Here is a 20,540-nt window from a genome sequence, read left to right as displayed (position 1 = left end):
CTCCACCAAACAGGAAAAGTGAACCGCTTTCAAGTCCTATCAAAGAGTGCCCGTAAATTGTTCCATAAACTTGGCTAAAGTGGCCTTTTGTTATCCAGCCATTTTTTGTCCAGCTTTCAATATTCATTTTCGAATTCAAACCACCGATTGCTGTTGGTTTTCCCTCATAGTATCCAAGCTTGCCATAAACATGTTGGTATTTATAGGCATAACGTACAAAAAAATCAACTTTTTCCCTGTAAGAGATATCAATTTGAAACTTTGGGAGCAGCAAGAGTACCCAAAACGACTTTTCAAAATTTTTTGGAAAAAAAATTTTGGTACTTTTTAGTACTATTTTCATCCCTTTTCTCGCTACTTTTTGAGCAATCCAAGCTACGGGGTTGTAAGTATGCTCATTCGAAAGAGCGCAAAAAACTGAGTAAGAAACATCAATAAAAAGGGGTGCATTGGGGGTTCTCTGGATTCTAGGGATGAAAAACTCGGAATTCGATGAGTCATCACTGATTCCAAAAATCGGCATTTTTCAAAAATAACTTGATTTCCTTAAAACTTACAGGTATGGCATTAAAGATGACGAGGAATCCGATCACGTGATCGAAAATTCTGAAAAAGTTCATTTTGAGGTCATTCGAGGTCATCAAAGTTCAAAAATTTGATTTTTGAAAAAATACTGTATTGTCCTGAAACTTATTGGTTCAACATAAAAAATGTCGAGGATTCCGATCACGTGATCAAAAATTCTCACAAAGTTCATCTCGGGGTCATTCAAGGTCACAAAAGTTCAATTATTAATTTTTCGAACTTTTATGACAAATCTAGACTTACGTGAAATTTATTGGTTCCACGCTAAAAAATTGACATTTTCATTTAGTCACATAAAAAAGTTCAAATAGAGGTCATTCAAGGTCATTTAAGGTGAACAAGGCTTTTTGGTTTCAAAATTTTGAAATATATTAGAAAAAGATAATTTTGATAAGTCAGAGAAGAATTATTCTAGCACACAAAATCACGCAAAATTTCGTTGGTTTGTCGGCGGGCGAAGATTCTCAATGTAATAATTCCAGGCTTCTGAAGTAAATACAACCAGGTCGTCAATGTCGAGACCATGAATTGTCTTAAATATATTTTTTTATATTTACTTCAATGTGTTCCAGACCGATGGTTTCCATTTTGAGAAGAAATACTGAACTTCTTTACTCTCCAGTGCAGCACCGAATTTTTCTCGCCGTCTTTTCACTTCTTGCAAAGCCATATCCAATTCGTTCCAGGAAATAAACTCATTGTTGTCACTGTCAAAAACTTCCATCCATGTTTGCGCGAGCCAGACGACAGCCACACGGTACATGCGATGAAACTCATCATGGGAGCGAAAAGCACCATCTTCATCGAGCCGGACCATGGCTGCGAAGAACGTTTTGGAAAATCAGCGATATCAAGAACTTCAGGTGGAAACAAGAGGTGTCGTTTAGACGGATCGAAAATTCCACTGAAAAATTAGGTATTTAAAAATGACGAGTTCATTTTTTACTTATGAAGGTAATTGTTGATCTTCGAACTCCCTTTCGATCGATAGTAGGATGAGCATTTGATATAATCTCGCCATCTTTGTTTGTATCCTTGCTTGTAAAGAGAAACATTTTCGTTCCATTCATCTTCAGTTGTGACACCATTCGCAATAAGAATCTTCTTCACACTCTCTACAGTTAGCACACAAAAATCAGTCGAATGACTGATTGTATAAAATGTCGAAAAAAATAGTAAAAACAAAGATCTCATTTCGAAAAAAGCCAATGCGATCGGCAAGTGAAGTAACCGGCGTTCAAGAAGCGTTAAAAATGCGTGCTTGCAGAATACAAGGCGCCGTCTCAAAGACTTAATTTAGAGAAAAGGATTTTTTAATTTTTTGTTCTTCAAATTTGTGAGTTCTTGAACTACAGTGACCTTAGATGACCTCAATTTGAACTTTCGTGTGACTAGATAAAAAATGTCCACTTTTTTAACGTGGAACGCATAAATTTTACGTTAGTCATGATTTTTCCGAAAAGTTCAAAAAATTAAAAATTGAACTTTTATGACCTTGAATGACCCCAAGATGAACTTTTTAAAAATTTTCGATCATGTGATCGGAATCCTCGACATTTTTTATGTTGAACCAATAAGTTTCAGGTAAATACGGTATTTTTTTCAAAAATCAAATTTTTGAACTTTGATGACCTCGAGTGACCCCAAGATGAACTTTTTCAAAATTTTTGATCACGTGATCGGAATCCTGGACATCTTTTATGCCAAACCTATAAGTTTCAAAAAAATCATGTTATTTTTGAAAAAGGCCGATTTTTGAAATAAGTGATGACTCATCAGATTCCGAGTTTTTCATCCCTAGAATCCAGAGAACCCCCAATGCACCCCTTTTTATTGAAGTTTCTTACTCAGTTTTTTGCGCTCTTTCAAATGAGCATACTTACAACCCCGTAGCTTGGATTGCTCGAAAAATCAATTTTTTGACAACTTTGGGGTACTTAAAAAGTACTAAATTTGAAAATTTTGAAATTTTTTTTATTTGTAATGTTATCCGAGCACAAAAGTCTATATCATATCTGAAAATCAGCTTCCTGCGACGTTCAGATAAAAAGTCGATTTTTTGTGCGTTATGCCTAGGTATTTAACAGAGTGCGTCGTTTTAACATTGACTGTATCGAAAATCTCACATCTTAAATTCCATTTGTAACTGTCAAAACAAATAAGCGCTAAAATATCAATCTTAAACTAGAACGTATAAATTTCGTCTAACCTTGAGTGTTATTTTCAATCGCTAGAGCGGCAGCTCTTCCATCATATGGATAATTCAATCGAGTTCCCAATTGACTAAATCGACAACCGAATAATTTTGCTATCTATAGCAGGGGTGGATAATTTGAAATCAAATCATTATTCCATTTTTTTCAGCGCAAAACTGGCTTAATAAATCAGTCTGAGATTTTCAGAATTGATTCGAGTACAGTCTGAGTAAAAATAAGGGACACCAAGATAAGGGACTTTTTGACTCAAAATGCCGAAAATCAGCGGCAGAAAAAAATCCAATTTAAGGGGCTGTCTGAGATAAGTTAGCTTTTTCAGTCAGTTGAGAGCTGATAAAGGGTAATAATAGCCTTGATTACAATCAGTTTTGCGACAAACTGAAGTGATTTGCCGTTCAGAATATGTTTTCCTCTTTATAAAATGTCTTTAAAGACACAAAAACAATGCTTTTAGCTTATTTTGACGCAAAAAATATACTTCGAAAAAATTTGCTTGCGACATATTTTTTGGTTTGATGACCCAATTTAAGGGACTTTTTTCGAAAAATTTTGAGCAAAAAAAGTCCCTTATTTTGGACTCCGATTGTATATAAAAGATGATAACATGCGAAAATTCAAGCCGATTCATCAAGCCAAATTTGCTATAGAAAAAATGGAATTATGGTTGATTTCAAAATATCCACCTCTGATCTATATTTTTTTTGTAACATTAATACAATTTTTAAAGACACTTTTCGCTGATCTCCATATCTGCTTCCACCAAAAATATATAACTGATCCTTTAATAACGCATATGGAGAATTAGCAACGTAGTCATAAGATGTTGTAGGATACTCAAGAAGTCCTTTTATTGTTGGCGAAGTGATTGTTGAGCCGTCACCAGAGATAATGTATGAATTTGTTAAGTTGTTCATTAGGACAAGAATATTGAAATCGTTCTTGAAATTTAACGAATTTTTTAGATATTTTTTATGATTGGGTTACTTGCTCGTTTTCATCAACTGTCATTGTCGTGCTTGCTTGTGTTGGTTTTATATCATTTTCGTCAAGGAAGGTGATGCAATCAGTACAGTTTCTATCGGGAAGAGCTGCGAGAAAAGGGAGCAAAACAATTAGTCGTTTTCTTATCATCTTTCGAAAAAACTGCGACAAACTCTCATTGAAGCACATTTTTATTATTCTCATATTTACCGAGAAATAATTCTACGACGAATTTTTACGATGGAATTTTATAAAATTTCCTCGAATTCCTAGAGCAAGTACGAGACTATATCTCTTCAGAAACAAGTGCTTATTAGAAAGATAAAAATAGAATCATTCTTGGGAAGAGGGTATTAAAAGAACTTCACCTTCAACTTCAATGAAAAAAGAATTTGTAAGGTGCACCTAAAAGTGCACTTTTTCTGAAAATCACCTTACCTTTACGTCACTTTTTTGAAGATGATTAAGGATCCTTCATTATATTCAGTAGAAAGCTAGAACAACGGAAAAATAATCCCATCATGGTCCAAGAGGATCACAAATTAAGCCTGAGTGCACGAAATCGAGTGAAAAGAAAACATAACTTCAGCGCATGAATTTGCCCGGGGCAGTTTTGAAAGGTTCCATTTGGCCGGCCAATTCGTGTTGCCGCACCCAAATCTGCAGCTTGATCTCAACCTTCGTCTCTTTTCCTTTTTCTTATCATGCAGAGAAAATTGTAATCCTTACCTCAGCCCGGAAAACTCGCCATCTGATACATACATACCGCTTGCGCGATCGAACTTGAAAGAGCCATGGCACGTTGCGGCATAAGTTTAACATGCTTGTCGACAGGAAAGAGGTCAAAATGAACATTTTGTAATTTTGCGAAAATTGAGGGGCGAAATCTATCCTCGCGTATAAAAGATGCGAGATTAATTCATCGACGAGTTGGGTTCAATTCAATTTATTTTTCGTCCAGCGGCATTTTTTCAGATAAAAAAAATCAAAAAAATTTCAAAAAAAAAATTCCTTTTAATTTTCATTTTTTCGACCTCTGAAAAAGTCTTCCTCGGAATGATGCTCGGCTTCTCCATCCTCCTCATCCACTCGATGCTTCTCACCGAGCGACAACGCCTAGAAATCCTCGAAAACGAAATCCTAGACCAACAAGCAGATTGGAAAGCGCAATGGGAACAAGCTCGCGTTTCCGCCCAAGCTGCCCAGGATTCTGAAGCGACTTATCTTCACAATGAGCTTGAGCGATTCGAGAAAGAAGTTGAAAGCGAACTTGGCATTGCCGGTGGTGCCCGTCCCGCTGCTCTTGTTCAGGACGCTCCAGCTGGCCCTGTTGTCCCCGCTGCTCCTCAACTCCCTGCTCTTGCTGAAGCACCCGCTCCAGCATTTGAACAAGCTCCTGTCGCCCAAGCAGTTCCCGAAGCTCCTCAAGTTTCTCAAGGTGCTGCTGAAGTCCCCGAGCCTCTTGCCCCGATGGTTGATGACTACGCTGCTGCTGCTGCCGCTGCTCCCGCAGCCCCAGCTTTCGAAGCTGCCGCCCCTGCTCCCGCCTACGAACCTGCTGCCCCTGCCGCCCCAGTCTACGAGCCCGCTGCCCCAGCGTTTGAAGCAGCTCCACCTGCTCAAGAAGTGCCAGCTTATGGAGTGCCACCACAAGACGTCAATCCTGGCTATGGCGCTGCTGCTCCTGCTGCCCCTGCTGCCCCTGCTGTCCCTGGTTTTGGCGCTGCCCCGGCTTTTGGAAATGTCCCTGCTCCGCAAGGTGCTCTGCCCTACGGCGCGGTTTTGCCAGCTGGAGCGATCGGTGTTGGTCTTGATGGTCAGGAAATGGTTTCAATTCGAAGAACAACCTTTGTTTTCAAATATTTTTCAAGAAAAATCAAAAATGAACCATTGAAAAGCCCATCTACCAAATCCCGACATTCGATCCCGCGCCAAAGACAGTGGATCAGATCATGGTCGGCCTCCACGAGCGGATTAAGCGACGTAAGACGATGCCCAAGACCCAGCACTTGCCAAGCTTTATCATCATCGGTGTCAAGAAATGTGGAACTTCCGCCCTATCTCGTTTCCTCAAGGTACACCCTTATTTTTTCACTTTCTCAACGTCTTTCAGATTCACCCTGACCTTGCTTCTGCCGGAGAAACCTTCTTCTTCGCGAATAATTTCAAAGATGGACTCGATTACTACAAGTCCAAAATGCCCAATACGACCGACGATGTTCTCTCCTACGAAAAAACGCCAAATTACTACCGACTTCCTGTCGTTCCCGACCGAGTCCGAAACTTCCAAAGCCAAGTTTCCAAGCTCTCAGGCGTCAAAAAGGAGATCAAGATGATCTACGTCACGTGCGATCCAGTCAGAAGAACTCTTTCGGATTTTTTGCATTCAAGAACGTAAGAAACAAGCGAAATATTTGCTTTTCAAAAATTCAGCAGCTGTCAAAAATGCATTTTTAGCAACGACGCTGGATCTGAACCGAGCCCAGGGGAGTTCGAAGCTTTCATTGGCGAGCGATTCTCCAAGATGGAGACGGAAATGGCGGCGATCAAGGCGGAACAGGGCGATTTGTGGCACGATGAGGTCTACAAAATGTACAAGGAGCGACGGGATTGGTTCAATTATACTGATCCGATTTCGAACTTGATTGTAAATGGGTAAGAAATAAAAAGTGCCCCCGGGTTCTCTTGAATTTTCCTTAAAAACAAAAAAAGATGCATATTTTACGATTTCTAGCGCCTATTCCGTCTTTTACAAACGATGGCTTGAAAATTTCGACCAGCGACAACTTTTGGTCGTCGATGGAACTGAAATGATCTCCAATCCCGGAGGCGTTGTTGTCCAAACACAGGTAAAAACCTCAACTTTTAACGAGAATCCTCATTTTTCTAGCAATTTTTGAACATCGAGCGAATCATCGACGAGAAAAATTTCATCTTCGACGAAGAACGCGGCTACTACTGCTACACTAGAACCGGCGACGATACCAAATACTGCATCAAGTAAGAACTCCTCCCTTTTTTGTCCCCTTTTAACGATTTTCCGCCACTAGGGGTCAACAAAAATCACCATCAAAGACGATGAGCGAAGACATGCGCCAGCGACTTTTCAATTTCTTCGAACCATTTTCTCAAAAACTCGCTGGCGATTTAGGACGGGAGCCGTTCAACTGGAACTGGAATCCTGCATTATAAATCGTATTTTATTTTATTTATATTTCTGTATTTAGTCCATATTTTTCAATACTGCCAGTCTTAATTATTTATCCACCAGATGCCGTATCAACACATATTTTAATTAATATTTGTATACTTTATGTTAAAATATATTATGAAACATATTCTACAAGCCAGAACTGATCTCTTTGTTGATGCTGGACATTGTTGTCAGCAGCATGTTGTGACCCTTTTCGGCTGCGGAAACGATGTTCATCAGCATTGCATTTTGCTTTTTGTATGGAGCCATTTCAGCGTTCATTTTCTGAAAAAAAATGATCAATAAAATAATGAGCTTAAAATTTCAATGGAAACTTAAGGGTATCTCTTTGTTATTTTCAAAATAAAAAAAAAACTTACATCTGTCTCAGTTTTCTGCATTTGAGCATATTCTTCTAGCGATTTTTTCTCCGCCCTCAGATTCGAAATCTAAAACGCCTTTTTTCCAGCAAAATTTGTGATTTTCAACCTTTTGATTGCATTGTCTCTTGTGTGCTTCCAGTTCCTCGACATTTTCTTTATGGACATTGAAGGTCAGCTTCAAATCCTTGCTCTTTTTGTTCAAATCGACCACGTGTTTCTTATGATCGTTTACTTGGTCCTCGAGTTTGGTTATCATCAAAACAGCTTTTTACAAGACTCAAAACGTACTCCTCTTGTTTTTTCGCTAATTTTTCTTTGAGCCTTTCCCATAAGAACTTTGTCCATCAGCTGTTTTCGGATGTCCTTTTGGCTTGGATCAGAAAATCGGGCTTCTTCATCGACTGCCGCGTGGAGCTCTTTTCGAAGGGAGAGGATGTTGTGCTCGCCAAATCGCAAAAGCTGACCTCTGAAAAAGGAAATTGAGTCGAAAAAAATCAAAAATGCAAGAAAGAGGACATATCTCATTCATTCCTTTTTTTGGGCGTCGATTGGATAAAATTGGAAAAACTCGCTTTTTATTGGCTAAAAATTTCGATAACTCACTTGAGACCATCCATAGTGACTGGCTTATCTTCTTCATTTCCCTTTTTCGCTGATTTTTTATCAGCCATTTTCTCGATCTTCTTTGTAAATTCGAGGTTTTTGCTCTTTGGAAAAAGTAAACAGAAGAGTAGATGCTGATAATCACCCACGGAGTCAAGCGTTTATCACCTTGCTCATTTTTCAATCCCTTTTTTTCGTTTTGACTTCTTTTCATATATTAATTTTGCGGATCTTTCTGCATTGCTTCATTCTGCATTGCATATTTGCTTCATACATGGTTCACTGTCTCGGCGGGTGACTCGGCAATTTTGACAAAACTTCAATTTTTCTTTTCCCTGAACAATATGCAGACTAATATAAACTTGCCTTTTACATTTTTTTAATAACAATATATATTTTCAAATAAAGCAAATATGATGAGTTGGGAAAAAATGCAATCTAAAAGAACAGGAATACAAGCATCAAGACAATGTTGAATGTAAAAATTTGCTCTTTTGAAGCTGAAGTCGTGTTCGTGGCTGTTGTTGTCTTCAAAGCAGGGCCAACAGTTTCTCTTATCCATTCGTATGAACTCGGATATGCTACCGATGAGTAAATGCCCGGTAGTCCTTCTACAGCGCATCTTTTTCGCCATGAAACAACGCCAACAAGTGCTGCTTTCCCCTCGATGTCACAGATTAACGGCCCTCCCGAATCTCTTGTGCAAGTATCGACACCGCCATCAGTAAGCCCGTTTCCGTCATTATCAAGCCTTCCAGCGCAGATCACTTCCGGTCCAAGCTCTGACGATGAATAGCCAGAGTGAGCCAGACAGTAGCTTCTTTCCAACAGAGTAACACTCGCTTGTTTCAAGGAATCGGCCATAAAATCGGTAAAATGTTCTGCTCCCCAGCCTGCAATCCAGCATTTTGATCCATGGTCTGGAACGGTTTCTGAAAGACACGCCATTCGAACATCTTTGTCGGGGTCTTTTGCAATGATATCTTCGCGAAACTTTATCAAGCAGAGATCGAAATCCAAAGTCTCGGGTATAATGTTGAGTTTAATAAAGTTTTAAAAGGAAACGCACTTCAAGTATTTTCGGGAACAAGATTAAAAACTGTATAATAAACTCTTGATTTACTCTTGTGATAAACTCTTCCTGTACGACGGATGCTTAATCCAGTCATCAGATGTTAAATAATATTCACCCGGAGTGTCGAATAATTCAAGAGCACTGAAATCCGCAAAAACCTTAGTCGCATCATCGCAGCAATGCGCGGCACTTAATTTTTATAAATAATAACTCTTATAATCTTACGTTAGCACCCAGAAGTTGTCGATAATAGTTCCTACACAAGAATGAAATTCGATGCCTCCTCCCTCTCTACGAAATGCAAGATCGGCAATAAACGGCCACTGGTTTTCCTTTGCTTCGATTCCACCAACAATCCTTGTTGAATATTGAGACCGGTAACCATAATTTGACTCGTGGGTGCAGGTTTTGAGACTCGGCAAATTGTCGTTAGCGTAGACAATGACTGCAAATAAAAATGCATAGAATTTAGTCATTGTTTTCTTGAACAAATCCTTAGGAATTTTTCACCTTTATATTCACTTTTTCAACAATCGACTTGTTGATCCGGAAGACACCGCTTTTGTCAAGGTGGAAGCAACACATAAGGTGCTATTCATAAATCGAGAGAATTCGACAGTCTGGTGTTAGTTTTTTAACCGCAATAAAAGAGAAGGCGGATTTCCATCCTATGCTAGGATCGTCGGAATTTTCCTACAGTATTTCGAGGAATTCTCCGGAAGTTGAAAGTGAAAAGTCGATTAAAAAGCATGTCGACATTTGGCTCATCCGATTTTAGCTGGAACACGCCAGCCATGAGCATTAAAGGTCGTCTACTCTTTTGGAAAATAGTATCTTCAAGGTGATTTTTCTCAAAAACCAACTGGCGTGCAGATTTCTGTCTTCGTCAATTTAGACAAAAGAAAATGCTAGAAAGCCGATTTTCTTGAAGAGCAAAACTTGTCTCGCCTCCAAAACCGTTACACGTCTGAACCTATCCGCGAATTTTTACGCTTGTCGCATCATCTCAAGAAATTCCGACTCGGATTTTTATTTCTCCAAAATCAGCACTTATTTTCAACTTTCAAAGAAAAAAACCAGCTTTTCTGTGATTTTTTTGATAACAGCATTTATTTACAGTAAGAAGACAGAACGACAGTATTTCATTATATCCAGCAGTAGAATTTCAGATTACTATCTTTTCATATCCAGCAGCGGAAAATGTCCTTTTCGCTGAAATAAGCACTTTCACGCACTTAGAGTCTTGGACTTTTTTCAGCGAACAGGGACGAAAATAACGATTTCGACCAACTAAATTTCGCTTCGTTTTCTGTCTTTGATCATGTGAGACAAAAATAAGGGGCGATCAAAAGAGAAAAGAAGGAAATTTTGGAGGTGATTTTGTGTGAAAAAAATTTCGCAGTTTTGAACAAGTTTTTTTACAAAAAAATTCTACAAAAGTAGATCAATAGATGAGAAGTCGAAATTGAGGACTCTGATTGGATAAAAGTAAGAGAGGCGATTTCTTATTGGCAGAAGACGTTGAATCGTTTTGGCCACCATTTTCCCTTTCTTGGATTGCAAGTGATTTTTTCACGAGTTGGCTGAATAGAAATTATTAATTTTTTCAATAAAAAAATAAAAATTGAAATAAAAAAAGTTTTTTTATTCGTTCAAAAAATATTGAAATTTTATTTTTTTGACTAACCTTGAGATCGTCGGTAGGGCAAAAGAAATTGCACTGCATTCCCTCGCAAAAATAATCCACCGGATCTGAGGTTCTCACTGGCATATATCCACATGTTTCCTCTGCTTCTGAACCAACGTGGCGCATCGCTAAAAAGGATGAATAAAAACATTGATTTCGCAGCTGGTTGAGCATTTTCCAAAAAGCTGAGTAATTAACAAGCCAAGTTATTTATCTTACCTCTGGATCCTTCCTTCACGACGCACTTCACTTTTGCTTTTTTCGGGGCAGTTTTCTTTTTCTTTCCTTTTACATTGCAGGTGATTTTGTTCAGAGTTGGTCGCATGTTGTCATCGATACACTTAGCGAATTTCTAAGTCAAAGAAAAAGGGTTGTTTTCTTACTGTTAATTTGCAGATGTCATTTTCGCAGTCGACAGAAAGGGCGGATGTATCAAGTCGGAATTTTTTGACGATGTTTCCACATTTTGTCATTGCATTTCCTAAAGCTCAGATTAAGGGTGTCCTTGACTTTGGACCTGACCTGTATTGAGTTCAGCAGCAACGTCAGCAGAAGGATTCGAGTTGAAGCCCCCTGAAGAGCTTTGAACTGGCGGTTCTGATGGTTTGTCGCTGATACAATGAATCGTTTTCTTGAAAAAATGGTGAAAAAAGGGGCCTAGGTTTGGATTTACCTTGAATTTTTTCGGAGCAAATTGTCGTTTCTTGAAATTACAAACAGCTTTTGCAAGAGACGGTCGCATTCCATCCGGACATTTGAAATCGCATTGGCTGCTGTGGCAAGAGACCAGGACGTTGTTGGCGATCTTGAAACCCTTTTTCGTTGGATCACCGCATCGAGGATGGATCGGACTTGTGCCAGAAGGAATTGTTGTCTTGGGAGGAGTAGATGGAGCTTGTGTTGTGGGAGGATTGCTGATGAGATCGCCGAAGGTTTGGTCGTTTGGATTGACGGTGCTTTTGATCCAGTCGATGTACGAGGAAGTTCTAGTGTAAACGCCATAGAGGCCGACTCTTGCGCAGCCGATTCCCCAAGAAACGACGCCGCGGAGAACTGGCTGATCGTTTTCGACGCAGATCATTGGCCCGCCGGAGTCGCCTTGGCAAGCATCGATGCCGCCTTCTGCATAGCCAGCGCACATCATCTCGTTTTCGTGTACCTTGTTTCGGGCATATGCCGCGTCGCAGACTTTATTTGGAATAATTGGCACCTAAAAAGATATTTAAAAAAATAGAGAATTTTTCCTCATAATAAATTTTTACTCAAGTGTCGACTCAAAAATTCTTGATTGAATCAAAATGGATTTTTCGGGAGAGATTGCAATAAAAATTTCTAAGATCAAACATAAAAAAAAACCATAATTGAGCTGCGATTTTTGGGTACTTAGAATTTTTTTCAATATAACAATTTGATTTAAATGTGAGAACATCAACCTTACTGCCTTCAAACCAATTTTTATACTACTAGTGAACGCTTCTTCTCTCAAAATAAATCTCCTCCAAACCTGGGTCTCTTGAAGAATTCGCGCGGTTCCTTCTGTTTCTCCAACCCGTCCCCAACCGGCGACATAGCAAAGTGGCCCTTCACCCAGTTTCACTTTATCTATTCGAGAGTTCTTTTCTGGCAGGCAAACTGGCTGCGCGTGCACTTGAAGAAACACGTGAACAATCCCTCTTTTAAAACAAATCTTACTGTTGAATTCAATTGGCGATTTGAGCTTGAGCAAGCAGATGTCGTTCAAAAGCGTGGCAGGGACGAATTTGGGATGGATGACGACTTTGTCGACTTGGATGGTTTGTGCGTCTTTATCGATTCCAGCGCGATCGTATTCAGAAACCGTCACGTCCAAAAATCGCAAGTTTGAGACTCGGCAGCTGAAAGATAGATAGGAGATCCTTCAAAAAATAGCTTACCAATGAGCAGCAGTAACAATCCACTGAGGACTGACAATCGTCCCTCCACAACCGATCCTTATCTTCACAATAAACGGCCAAGCTTCTCTTTGTGCATCGTATCCTCCAACGATTCTAGAATCCACAACTCCTCGAACTAGCGGATTTCTGCATCGTAGCGGCGACGGCATTCTGTTGTCCAAATCAAGATCAGCCACGCTTAGACCTGGTTCGGCGAAATTTCGATCGACATCTTGAGCTGCGAAAACATCTCGGCCGCCTTGACTCATACCGAAAATGGCATTTGGTCGACGAGATTGAAGACCTGCAGTTCCTGGTGCTGTGATGTTTACGTAGCCTTTTTTGGAATCGATAAAATTTGATCCTAAAATTTGATTTTTGTTTTTCATGGACAATTTTTGGGCTTATAATTTGGTCAGGTAAAAGATTTAATTTGATTGGTTTGAATTTATCAAAGCAATATCTTATTGACTTGATTTTTTTAATTGAAATACCTGAATTAGCTTTTGCTAGCGTCAGAAAAGGGAGCAAAAGCTTCATTTTTCTTGTTGTTCTTCTTTTTTTTTCTGTGATTTATGCTTCTCTTGTCTTCTGGAAAGAATGTTGAAAAAACTCAAGTAATTAAAAATTCTTATAGACAAGGACCGCTGGAATTCAAGAACCGAAACAAGATTGCGCCGGACATTGAGGGCGCCAACGAGCGAACACGACCGATTTCATGATATTTGATTTTTGCAGCTTTTAACAGGCTTTGATTCTTTTGCTATTTTCTCAACGAAATGAAGAAACTCACAGATTTACTTCTGTAGAAATGATTTTTCGATGAAAAAATTTTTCTAAGAAATCCTTTTTTTCAAAGTCTTATTTGAAAATAAATATTTTTATTGAACTTTTAATTGTCTCATTTTATATGCGTGTCTTTCATTTTAGCATTAAAAAAGAAAATATATTCATTTTCATCTTAGTTAAGAAAACCACGCCATCAACTCTAAAAAACCAACATTCACTCTCAGATAAAAAACCGTATCTTTATGATAATGACACTTGCATTGTTTTTGTTCGTGGCCGCCACTGGCCGGGGTCATTTTGGTTTCACTTGCAGACGCAATTTCTTTTATTTATCATTTTTCAATCAAAACCATAGAAAATTGCATAAGAAAATTGCATTTCTAGTTTCGCGAATAATAATGCGCTCCGCCCTTGCTGGACTTGTCAAAGTGGTCGGAAAAGGGATGTTCGCCCCCTAATCTATAAGATTTCAAATTAAACAAGACATAATGGCCCATTTTTGCAGCGAACTTGGCACGTAATTTGCACCCAATTTTTCAAGGGACGTTATTTTATGATGAAATTTTCTAGAATTTTCGTGAAAAGAAACATTTTCGGGAGATTCATTGAAATTTATTGTTCACCCTTGAGTGGAGCAAAACCGACTCGGTTGGTGTCAAAGTCGAAGACAGTGTATTTCATGCCCATAAAGGCGTCTCCGAGAATCCAGAGAGGACCAGCTGGTGGGGGAATGTCAAGACCCATGAAGGCGGAAATGCACTGGGTTTGTCCCTGATCCTCAATCGTCAAAACGTAGTCGTCTAAATGCGACATTTATTAGCTAAAATTCCCTTTTTAAATCTTACCAGGAGTCATTCGGTATCGAACATCATCAATGTAAATGTCGATTGTCGGCATTCTTGGTTTGTTTCGGCAAACAACGAGCCATTCTCCAGCAATGAATTCGATCGCTCCGATAGCCTTGTTGATTTGGTCGGTGATTTCGGTTGGGCCTGTGATCAAAGAGGTGCCAGAATCGACGATTCCTTGGCAGCCACCCTGGCACTCGACGAGAGGCTGGTCGGAAACGAAACCATCCCCGTTGACAGTGACGGTTCCCATGTTGACTTGCCAGTAAGCTTGTCGGCTCACATCGTGCCAGGTGAACGATTCTGGGTAGGTTCCTTCGAATCGTTCTGGATTGACGCCTCCCCAAGCGATTTCGCCGCCGATGTCGGACTGGCCGGGCTTGGAGCTATCCCGATGGATGTAGAAGGCGAAGACGCCGTTGACCTGGCCGTCTTCCATCAGTTGGTTGTAGATGGGAGTAGCGCCGTTGACGGAGATGGAAGGGTAGGCAAGACCCATGATTCCATCAAACCTGGCAGCGAGGAAGGTGACGCCAGGCTCCTCAACAGCTTCGGCAAAGGTAGCCTGCTTGGCGACAAGGCCACCAGAGCCAGGAGCAATGTCGACGTCATCGATGGACTGGAAGCCGACCATGGAGCCGGTTCCGTATTGGATCTCGAACTTGGTTCCATCCTCGGTCCAGGTGCTGGAGTCATCGCTGTTGTACTTGTTGTGGTTCAAACAAGCGAAACCAGTGCCGATGTGAGGATCGCACTTGGAGGAAGGAACCCAGAGGTTGGAGGAGCCAGTGTCGAAGATGACCGTGAAGTTTTGAGGGGGAGTTCCAATTGTCAAAGGGCCAAAGTACTGGGCGTCGAAGTAGTTGGTCAATTCGTTGGTGGGGACGTCGGCTCGGTACTTGGAGTGGAGATTTCCGATTCCTCGGGTCATGGGGGTCTTTTTCAAAGGAATGCTTAATGAATGAGAAAGTGACGATGAAATGACTTACAGAACTTACAGAATTGGATCGGCGAGGGCCATGCCAAGGAGAGCACTGGTCAGCATCATTCTCTTGAGTCTTTTTGTAACTGAGGAGTTTTGGTTGAGTTGAGCGGTCTTTTTCGAGCATGAGAACGGGCAGATGTAAAGTTGAACATTGCTAGCGTCAATTTAAAGACGGATAATTTCGCAAATGCAATCTCTTTTCTCAATAAAGAAAAAAGCGATAACTTGCGGAAGGGGTAATCCCCGGATATGTGTCAGTCTAAATCGGTTTCCTCGCACTTTACTCGGCAAAAAAAAAGATGAAAATAAGAAAAAATGAAAATTTATCGTGTTTTCAAAAAAGAAATTGCTGAAATTTATAGAGGCCTTACAAATAAGAAATATCGACAAGAACTTAATTCTCGTAAAAAGGATGTTTATCGCAAAAGTCATCCAAAAATATTCGAGAAAAAATCACCCAAAATTACGAGGGAAGTCACCCCGCTAGGGATGATTCTAGAGGCGGAAGAGGAAGAAGAGGAAGCTTCTGGATCATCTTCTTCAATCAGTTTGGAAGTTTAAAAGGGCTGCTTTTCTTTATTTTAGATATGGAGGATTCTTGCTCGGAAAATGGCGAGATTGAAATAACTCAAGAGTAAATATATCATTCGATTTTTTCTCAAAGATAATTCTAGTGTCGAAATCGCGGAGGAAGAAGAGGACGGTGAAAACAACAACGAACAAGCAGAAAATCTAGCCGAGGAAGAGGAAGAATTCGCAATGGTAATGGAAGAAGAAATTCAAAATCTTCGAAAAGAGATCGTTTATGTTTACATAGATGACTTTGAAAACCAAAATCAGCGAAACAACAATTCCGATTTTTCGATTTTCGAAAGCGAAAGCGAGGAAATGTCCAATTTCTCTGATTTTGAAACCTTTTCTCTTATTTCTAGTCATCATGATTAATTTCTTTTATTAAAAAATTTTCATACAAATAAATTTTCTTTTGTAAAAAGTTATCTTCTTCTTCGATCGTGTTCTCGTCGAATCTGGACGTCCATCATGCTGAAGGCAGTCGTAATCGTTGTCATCATTAGACCTAGAAAAATCATTAAAAGTGGCCATTCTTTTTCTTATTACAAATTTTCATGTCGATGCTCAAATCACGAGGAAATGTCACTTCAACGTTCGTGTCAGAAACATTCATGTACGACTTCAGTCGGCAGATTTCATTGTCAGTTCCGTACTCGCTGATGATCCACTCGTGATTGCTCATGTGTTGGTTGCAGCAGCCGCCGAAGGGTTGAGCGAGGGAGAAAATCTTCTTTCCATTGCTGTCGGAAATTCCCATGTCGTATTTGAGGCACTGCCCGTCAGCGCTAGAGAAAAGTTATTTTCGGGCAAAAAAGGAGATTTTTACAATGCACTTCCTTGATGACAGCCTCCAGCTTCGATGTACAGTCCTCCTTCAACCTAAAATTTGAGATAAAAACTGATTGTAATGGCAAGTTGAGAGACACCCTTATTTTTCTATGAAACAGACCTTGCAGATACAAAGCCGTAAGCAAAAATTCGCCTCATTTTTCCCAGTAGCCTTCAAAATCACATTGCCTTTTTCATTTTTCTTCAAAAATCACTCTCCAAAATTTTCTTGAAGAAAAACAGTCCTGAAGTATCGTAGCCCATGTAGTCATAACCAGCAGATCCTCGAATTCGTTTTGCAGTCATTACTTCTTGTCTCGATCTGGCGAAAAACTCCTATCAAATCAAAGAAATCATGATTTTCAAACCCATTCATGACGCTTGCCGCCCCATATCTTGGCAATAGGCAGTGAATTTCCGTTTCTTTAAATCGCTCAAATCATGAAAAAGACGGCACGAACTAAAATAGGGAAGTAATAAGCTAGGAAGTGACAGCGTAGGAGCGAACAAGAAAGTATCATACACGAAAGGATCAAATAAGAAAGTATCATACATGAAAGTATCAAATTAAATAGGATCATGCATTAAAGGATCGAATTTTTTTGGAACCAATAAGATTGCCGTATAAGGCCTACCGGCCTATAAGAAACCCATCCTCAATCATTTTCAAATGTATGCCCGATCCAATCTTGCACGATACTGGCTTGGATCTTCCATTATAATTTGATCCTTTCGTGTATGATACTTTCTTGTTCGCTCCTACGCTGTCACTTCCTAGCTTATTACTTCCTTATTTTGGTTCGGCCCAAAAAGACAAGAAGCAAACCGTGTTGTAAAAAATTAAGGGTATCCATCGGATCGCCAGACATAGCCTCCCCGGCTAACGGACCAACTTGATTCATCGTCATTTTTTCTCGACCTCTTTCTCGCTCTTTTGAGCGTTCCTTTCGAAATTTTTGTTGCGTGATCTTTTTTATTCAGACAATAGAGAATGCATTCGCGCTTCAATTTCTTCGGTCAAGTTTAGTTTTCACTATGGTGACCTGAATAACAAAACATTCAGAAAGAAAGCTGCTTCGGTAAAAATTTATTTACAGGAAAATTCAGAGTTTTCATAGTTCAGAGGCCGGTTGTAGTAGCTGGTACAGTAGGACTTTGAGTCGTTGATGTAACGTAACTCGGCTGTTTACAACCATTTGTTCCCGGACTGCCGGTCCAAACCCATTGTTTCTGAAGAATATGAATTTGAGGTCTTGTTATTTTGCCTTACTTTTTTATATCTGCAGTAGGCTTTCCGTTGTCTCCTGCCGCAAGTTGCAATGATGCAAGTTTTTCCATCATTTGAACAGTTCCACCAGGTTGGGTTTGGGAGAATAGGGCATTTGAAGTAGGGAGCATCGCCGATATAAGAACTTGCAATCGTAGTGGTCGTCGATGTCGGGTTCGCTGAAACTGACGACGATGTCGAAGATGTCGGAGATGTGGGATTTTGAGGAGAATTTGTGGTTGCAGGAAGAGTAACTGCAGTAGTAGAGGAAGCGACAGATTGATCCGTTGATTCTTGAACATAACCAGGCTTATCACAGCCATTTGTGCTTGGACTACCAGCCCAAAAGAAATTTCCTTTTTTCACCCTGCACATTGCCTTTCTCTTTCTTCTCCCGCATGTGAACAAGTAGCATGTGTTTCCGTTGTTTTCGCAATTCCACCAAGTAGCATTTGGCAAAGTAGGGCATTTTGGATTTGGTTTGTCGCCTTTGTAGGTGATTGTTGATGTCGTGGTTGTTGTTGTTGTTTTTGCCGTCGTGGTTGTTGTTGTCGTTGGTGTTGTCGGCGGACCAGTCCAGGGAGTTGTTGTGGTTGTTGTAGATGTGGTTGTAGTCGTGGTTGTTGATTTTGCTGTTGTTGTTGTAGCATAACCAGGAATAGTACACCCGTCTGTATTGGATATTCCTTTCCAGAAGAACTTCCCATTCTTCACTCTGCAATGAGCTTGCCTCTTCCTCTTTCCACATGTGAACAGAATACAGGTATTGCCATTATTGGAGCAAGTCCACCATGTTGGATTTTGCAATTCGGGGCATTTCGGATTTGGTTCGTCGCCTTTGTAAGTGACAGCTGTTGTTGTTGTTGTTGTTGTTGTTGCTTTTGTTGTTGTGGTTTTGATGGTAGTTGTTGACGTTGGCGGACCTGAAAAGAGATGTAAAAAAATCGTTATTTTTTTCAGAATTGTCAGTTTAACCTGTCCAGGGAGTGTTCGGTGTTGATGTAGTAGTGGTTGATGTCGTCGTTGTTATTTGAGAAGAAGTCATTGTAGTAGTTGTCGCCTTTGTTGTTGTTGTTTGATGATCAGGGATCGTGCAACCTGTTGTGGACGAATTTCCTTTCCAGCTCCCTCTTCTGCAGACTGCTTTTCTTGGCTTACTACCGCCACATGTGCTCAAATAGCAAATTATACCGTCTCTCTGACAACTCCACCAGTACGGATTTTCTAAAGGCGGGCATTTGCCAGTAGGTTCATCGCCCTTGTATGTTTTTGTGGTTGTTGTCGTCGTGGTAATTGTTGTTGTGCTAGGTTTTGTTGTCGTCGTGGTTGTCGATTTTGTCGTGGTTGTTGTGGTTGATGGTTTCGTTGATGATGATGCTGATGTGCTTGTTGTTGTCGATTTCGTTGTAGATTTCGTCGTTGAAGTCGTAGAAGAAGGAGTCGGATCTGGATTCTGCGTCCTATCAAAAATCGTCGTGGTCGTAAATGGCTCCTGGGTCGTTGTTCCTTCCCCATCCCAAGGATCAATTGGCTTTCCTGGCTCTTCCGGATCCTTGACCTTCATTCCGAGCTCCAAAGTTCTGACCTCCGCCTTGAATGGTTTATTACTCCCATGACTCGGAAAAACAGAAAACGCGCCACCAAACTTTTTTGGCTTCATTTTCTCGCTCACTGCTCCCATTTGTCTGACAGAAGTCGACGAAGAGAACCCATTGAATGGAGAAAGTCGACCTTGCCAACTCGTCCTCCAAGAGGATTTTTTCTCAAATTGAGTTTTTGCAAAATTTTTTGCTTTTTCTTTCCGTTTTTTTCTCTCCCGAATTATTTTTTCGAGAAAGTCAATTTCGTCTTCGATTTCTTCTTCCTCTTCCAAAATTTCTCCAAAAGCATCGCTTTGCATTTCCGGGTATTCTTCCATTTCAATTTCGGCGCTTTTTTCGACGAGATTTTGAAGCTTGATTTTGTATTCTTCCAGCGCTAGGGAAAGGGCTTTGAGGGGAGATCGCTCGTACTCTTGTTTGAATTTTTTGTTCATTGAGTTGATGTTTTCTCGTAGCATGGTTGGGAAGGGACAAGACATGTGCTTTGGCTGCACGGCTTGTTGGAGCTCTTCGAAATCTGGAAACTGGACGCGAGGGCAGAGGGAGGAGATTGAACCAGCGAGATTTTCGATTCTTCGGACAAGGGTGCATGCATGCTGAAAATATTTTGAGCGGTCTGATAAATTAAGAGACTAACCTCTTCTCTATCAATTTTCAAAAAATCGCAATTGAACATTTTTTCCTCGCAATCGCCATCTATTCCATGCGCGATATCCGACATTCTAGTCATGATTCCCCGAAAAATTTCTTTCGCCCTTTCTCGGTCAAAGATATCATAAGATCGAGCGTGGAAAGCAACGATGGATTTTTCGGCAAAATGTTTGAATTCGCAGAGTTGAATTGGTTCTTCGGTTGTTGGAGGAAGAGTTGTGAGAGGAGAGTTGTTTGTTTGAAAGAAAGAGCTTCAAAAACGATTAAAAATTGAAGTTCGAAAAATATTTTGAAAATCTGATTTTCCGCCTTTTTCATTTTGAATAAAGATATTCTCAATTTTACTAGAAATTTTCCTCTTT

General features: G+C 40.1%; 5 protein-coding genes and 3 long non-coding RNA genes across 8 annotated transcripts; 1 reads left to right on the top strand and 7 right to left on the bottom strand.

The window, feature by feature from the left end:
* Window positions 1–935: 935 nt before the first annotated feature.
* Window positions 936–1,892, bottom strand: LOC145699074 (uncharacterized). The gene is made up of 3 exons (XR_014133972.1): window positions 1,532–1,892; window positions 1,160–1,489; window positions 936–1,117 (listed from the first exon to the last, which is right to left on the bottom strand). It is a non-coding gene; the product is annotated as an uncharacterized LOC145699074 (long non-coding RNA).
* A 3,808-nt stretch (window positions 1,893–5,700) lies between these two features.
* On the top strand, window positions 5,701–7,084 carry LOC145698922 (heparan sulfate glucosamine 3-O-sulfotransferase 3A1-like). The gene is made up of 6 exons (XM_081776165.1): window positions 5,701–5,857; window positions 5,896–6,176; window positions 6,240–6,437; window positions 6,517–6,631; window positions 6,673–6,782; window positions 6,833–7,084. The coding sequence occupies exons 1-6, from the start codon at window positions 5,735–5,737 to the stop codon at window positions 6,972–6,974; spliced, it is 969 nt and encodes a 322-aa protein (XP_081632291.1). The 5' UTR covers window positions 5,701–5,734; the 3' UTR covers window positions 6,975–7,084.
* Window positions 7,069–8,064, bottom strand: LOC145699052 (uncharacterized). The gene is made up of 4 exons (XM_081776306.1): window positions 7,962–8,064; window positions 7,465–7,824; window positions 7,356–7,424; window positions 7,069–7,260 (listed from the first exon to the last, which is right to left on the bottom strand). Exons 2-4 carry the CDS (start codon window positions 7,612–7,614, stop codon window positions 7,123–7,125), a joined length of 357 nt encoding a protein of 118 aa, XP_081632432.1. The 5' UTR covers window positions 7,615–7,824; window positions 7,962–8,064; the 3' UTR covers window positions 7,069–7,122.
* A 2,070-nt stretch (window positions 8,065–10,134) lies between these two features.
* LOC145698880 (uncharacterized) lies at window positions 10,135–13,258 on the bottom strand. The gene is made up of 10 exons (XM_081776116.1): window positions 13,131–13,258; window positions 12,637–13,000; window positions 12,416–12,597; window positions 12,228–12,370; window positions 11,397–11,933; window positions 11,246–11,354; window positions 11,107–11,204; window positions 10,943–11,063; window positions 10,724–10,851; window positions 10,135–10,619 (listed from the first exon to the last, which is right to left on the bottom strand). The coding sequence occupies exons 1-10, from the start codon at window positions 13,174–13,176 to the stop codon at window positions 10,542–10,544; spliced, it is 1,806 nt and encodes a 601-aa protein (XP_081632242.1). The 5' UTR covers window positions 13,177–13,258; the 3' UTR covers window positions 10,135–10,541.
* Window positions 13,259–14,025: 767 nt separating this feature from the next.
* LOC145698913 (cathepsin D-like) lies at window positions 14,026–15,337 on the bottom strand. Its single transcript, XM_081776154.1, has 3 exons — window positions 15,272–15,337; window positions 14,271–15,226; window positions 14,026–14,225 (listed from the first exon to the last, which is right to left on the bottom strand). Exons 1-3 carry the CDS (start codon window positions 15,319–15,321, stop codon window positions 14,038–14,040), a joined length of 1,194 nt encoding a protein of 397 aa, XP_081632280.1. The 5' UTR covers window positions 15,322–15,337; the 3' UTR covers window positions 14,026–14,037.
* A 916-nt stretch (window positions 15,338–16,253) lies between these two features.
* Window positions 16,254–16,844, bottom strand: LOC145711586 (uncharacterized). The gene is made up of 4 exons (XR_014135196.1): window positions 16,781–16,844; window positions 16,658–16,710; window positions 16,378–16,616; window positions 16,254–16,336 (listed from the first exon to the last, which is right to left on the bottom strand). It is a non-coding gene; the product is annotated as an uncharacterized LOC145711586 (long non-coding RNA).
* Window positions 16,845–16,863: 19 nt separating this feature from the next.
* On the bottom strand, window positions 16,864–17,586 carry LOC145711585 (uncharacterized). Its single transcript, XR_014135195.1, has 3 exons — window positions 17,486–17,586; window positions 17,028–17,082; window positions 16,864–16,981 (listed from the first exon to the last, which is right to left on the bottom strand). It is a non-coding gene; the product is annotated as an uncharacterized LOC145711585 (long non-coding RNA).
* Window positions 17,587–17,764: 178 nt separating this feature from the next.
* Window positions 17,765–20,395, bottom strand: LOC145711584 (uncharacterized). Its single transcript, XM_081789274.1, has 4 exons — window positions 20,165–20,395; window positions 18,902–20,123; window positions 17,930–18,849; window positions 17,765–17,889 (listed from the first exon to the last, which is right to left on the bottom strand). The coding sequence occupies exons 1-4, from the start codon at window positions 20,255–20,257 to the stop codon at window positions 17,779–17,781; spliced, it is 2,346 nt and encodes a 781-aa protein (XP_081645400.1). The 5' UTR covers window positions 20,258–20,395; the 3' UTR covers window positions 17,765–17,778.
* Between the last annotated feature and the right edge of the window lie 145 nt (window positions 20,396–20,540).

The sequence above is a fragment of the Oikopleura dioica genome, chromosome 1 (genome assembly GCF_907165135.1).
Source record: "Oikopleura dioica chromosome 1, OKI2018_I68_1.0, whole genome shotgun sequence".
In the NCBI taxonomy this organism is placed as follows: Eukaryota; Metazoa; Chordata; class Appendicularia; order Copelata; family Oikopleuridae; genus Oikopleura; species Oikopleura dioica.
Note: the sequence above shows the minus strand (reverse complement) of the source record. Positions and strands in the feature narration are given on the sequence as shown.

Coding starts and splice junctions, on each gene's coding strand:
- LOC145698922 (XM_081776165.1), top strand. CDS start 5,735: ATGGTCGGCCTCCACGAGCGGATTAAGCGACGTAAGACGATGCCCAAG. Junction 6,438..6,516: donor TCGAACTTGATTGTAAATGG/GTAAGAAATAAA, acceptor TACGATTTCTAG/CGCCTATTCCGTCTTTTACA. Junction 6,632..6,672: donor GCGTTGTTGTCCAAACACAG/GTAAAAACCTCA, acceptor TCATTTTTCTAG/CAATTTTTGAACATCGAGCG.
- LOC145699052 (XM_081776306.1), bottom strand. CDS start 7,614: ATGATAACCAAACTCGAGGACCAAGTAAACGATCATAAGAAACACGTG. Junction 7,425..7,464: donor AGAGACAATGCAATCAAAAG/GTTGAAAATCAC, acceptor AAGGCGTTTTAG/ATTTCGAATCTGAGGGCGGA. Junction 7,261..7,355: donor TGCAGAAAACTGAGACAGAT/GTAAGTTTTTTT, acceptor ATTTTTTTTCAG/AAAATGAACGCTGAAATGGC.
- LOC145698880 (XM_081776116.1), bottom strand. CDS start 13,176: ATGAAGCTTTTGCTCCCTTTTCTGACGCTAGCAAAAGCTAATTCAG. Junction 11,934..12,227: donor GAATTCTTCAAGAGACCCAG/GTTTGGAGGAGA, acceptor ATATCTTTTTAG/GTGCCAATTATTCCAAATAA. Junction 11,205..11,245: donor TGCTGCTGAACTCAATACAG/GTCAGGTCCAAA, acceptor TCTGAGCTTTAG/GAAATGCAATGACAAAATGT.
- LOC145698913 (XM_081776154.1), bottom strand. CDS start 15,321: ATGATGCTGACCAGTGCTCTCCTTGGCATGGCCCTCGCCGATCCAATT. Junction 15,227..15,271: donor GCCCTCGCCGATCCAATTCT/GTAAGTTCTGTA, acceptor TCATTCATTAAG/CATTCCTTTGAAAAAGACCC. Junction 14,226..14,270: donor TCGATACCGAATGACTCCTG/GTAAGATTTAAA, acceptor TGTCGCATTTAG/ACGACTACGTTTTGACGATT.
- LOC145711584 (XM_081789274.1), bottom strand. CDS start 20,257: ATGACTAGAATGTCGGATATCGCGCATGGAATAGATGGCGATTGCGAG. Junction 18,850..18,901: donor ACCGAACACTCCCTGGACAG/GTTAAACTGACA, acceptor ATCTCTTTTCAG/GTCCGCCAACGTCAACAACT. Junction 17,890..17,929: donor CCTACTGCAGATATAAAAAA/GTAAGGCAAAAT, acceptor CATATTCTTCAG/AAACAATGGGTTTGGACCGG.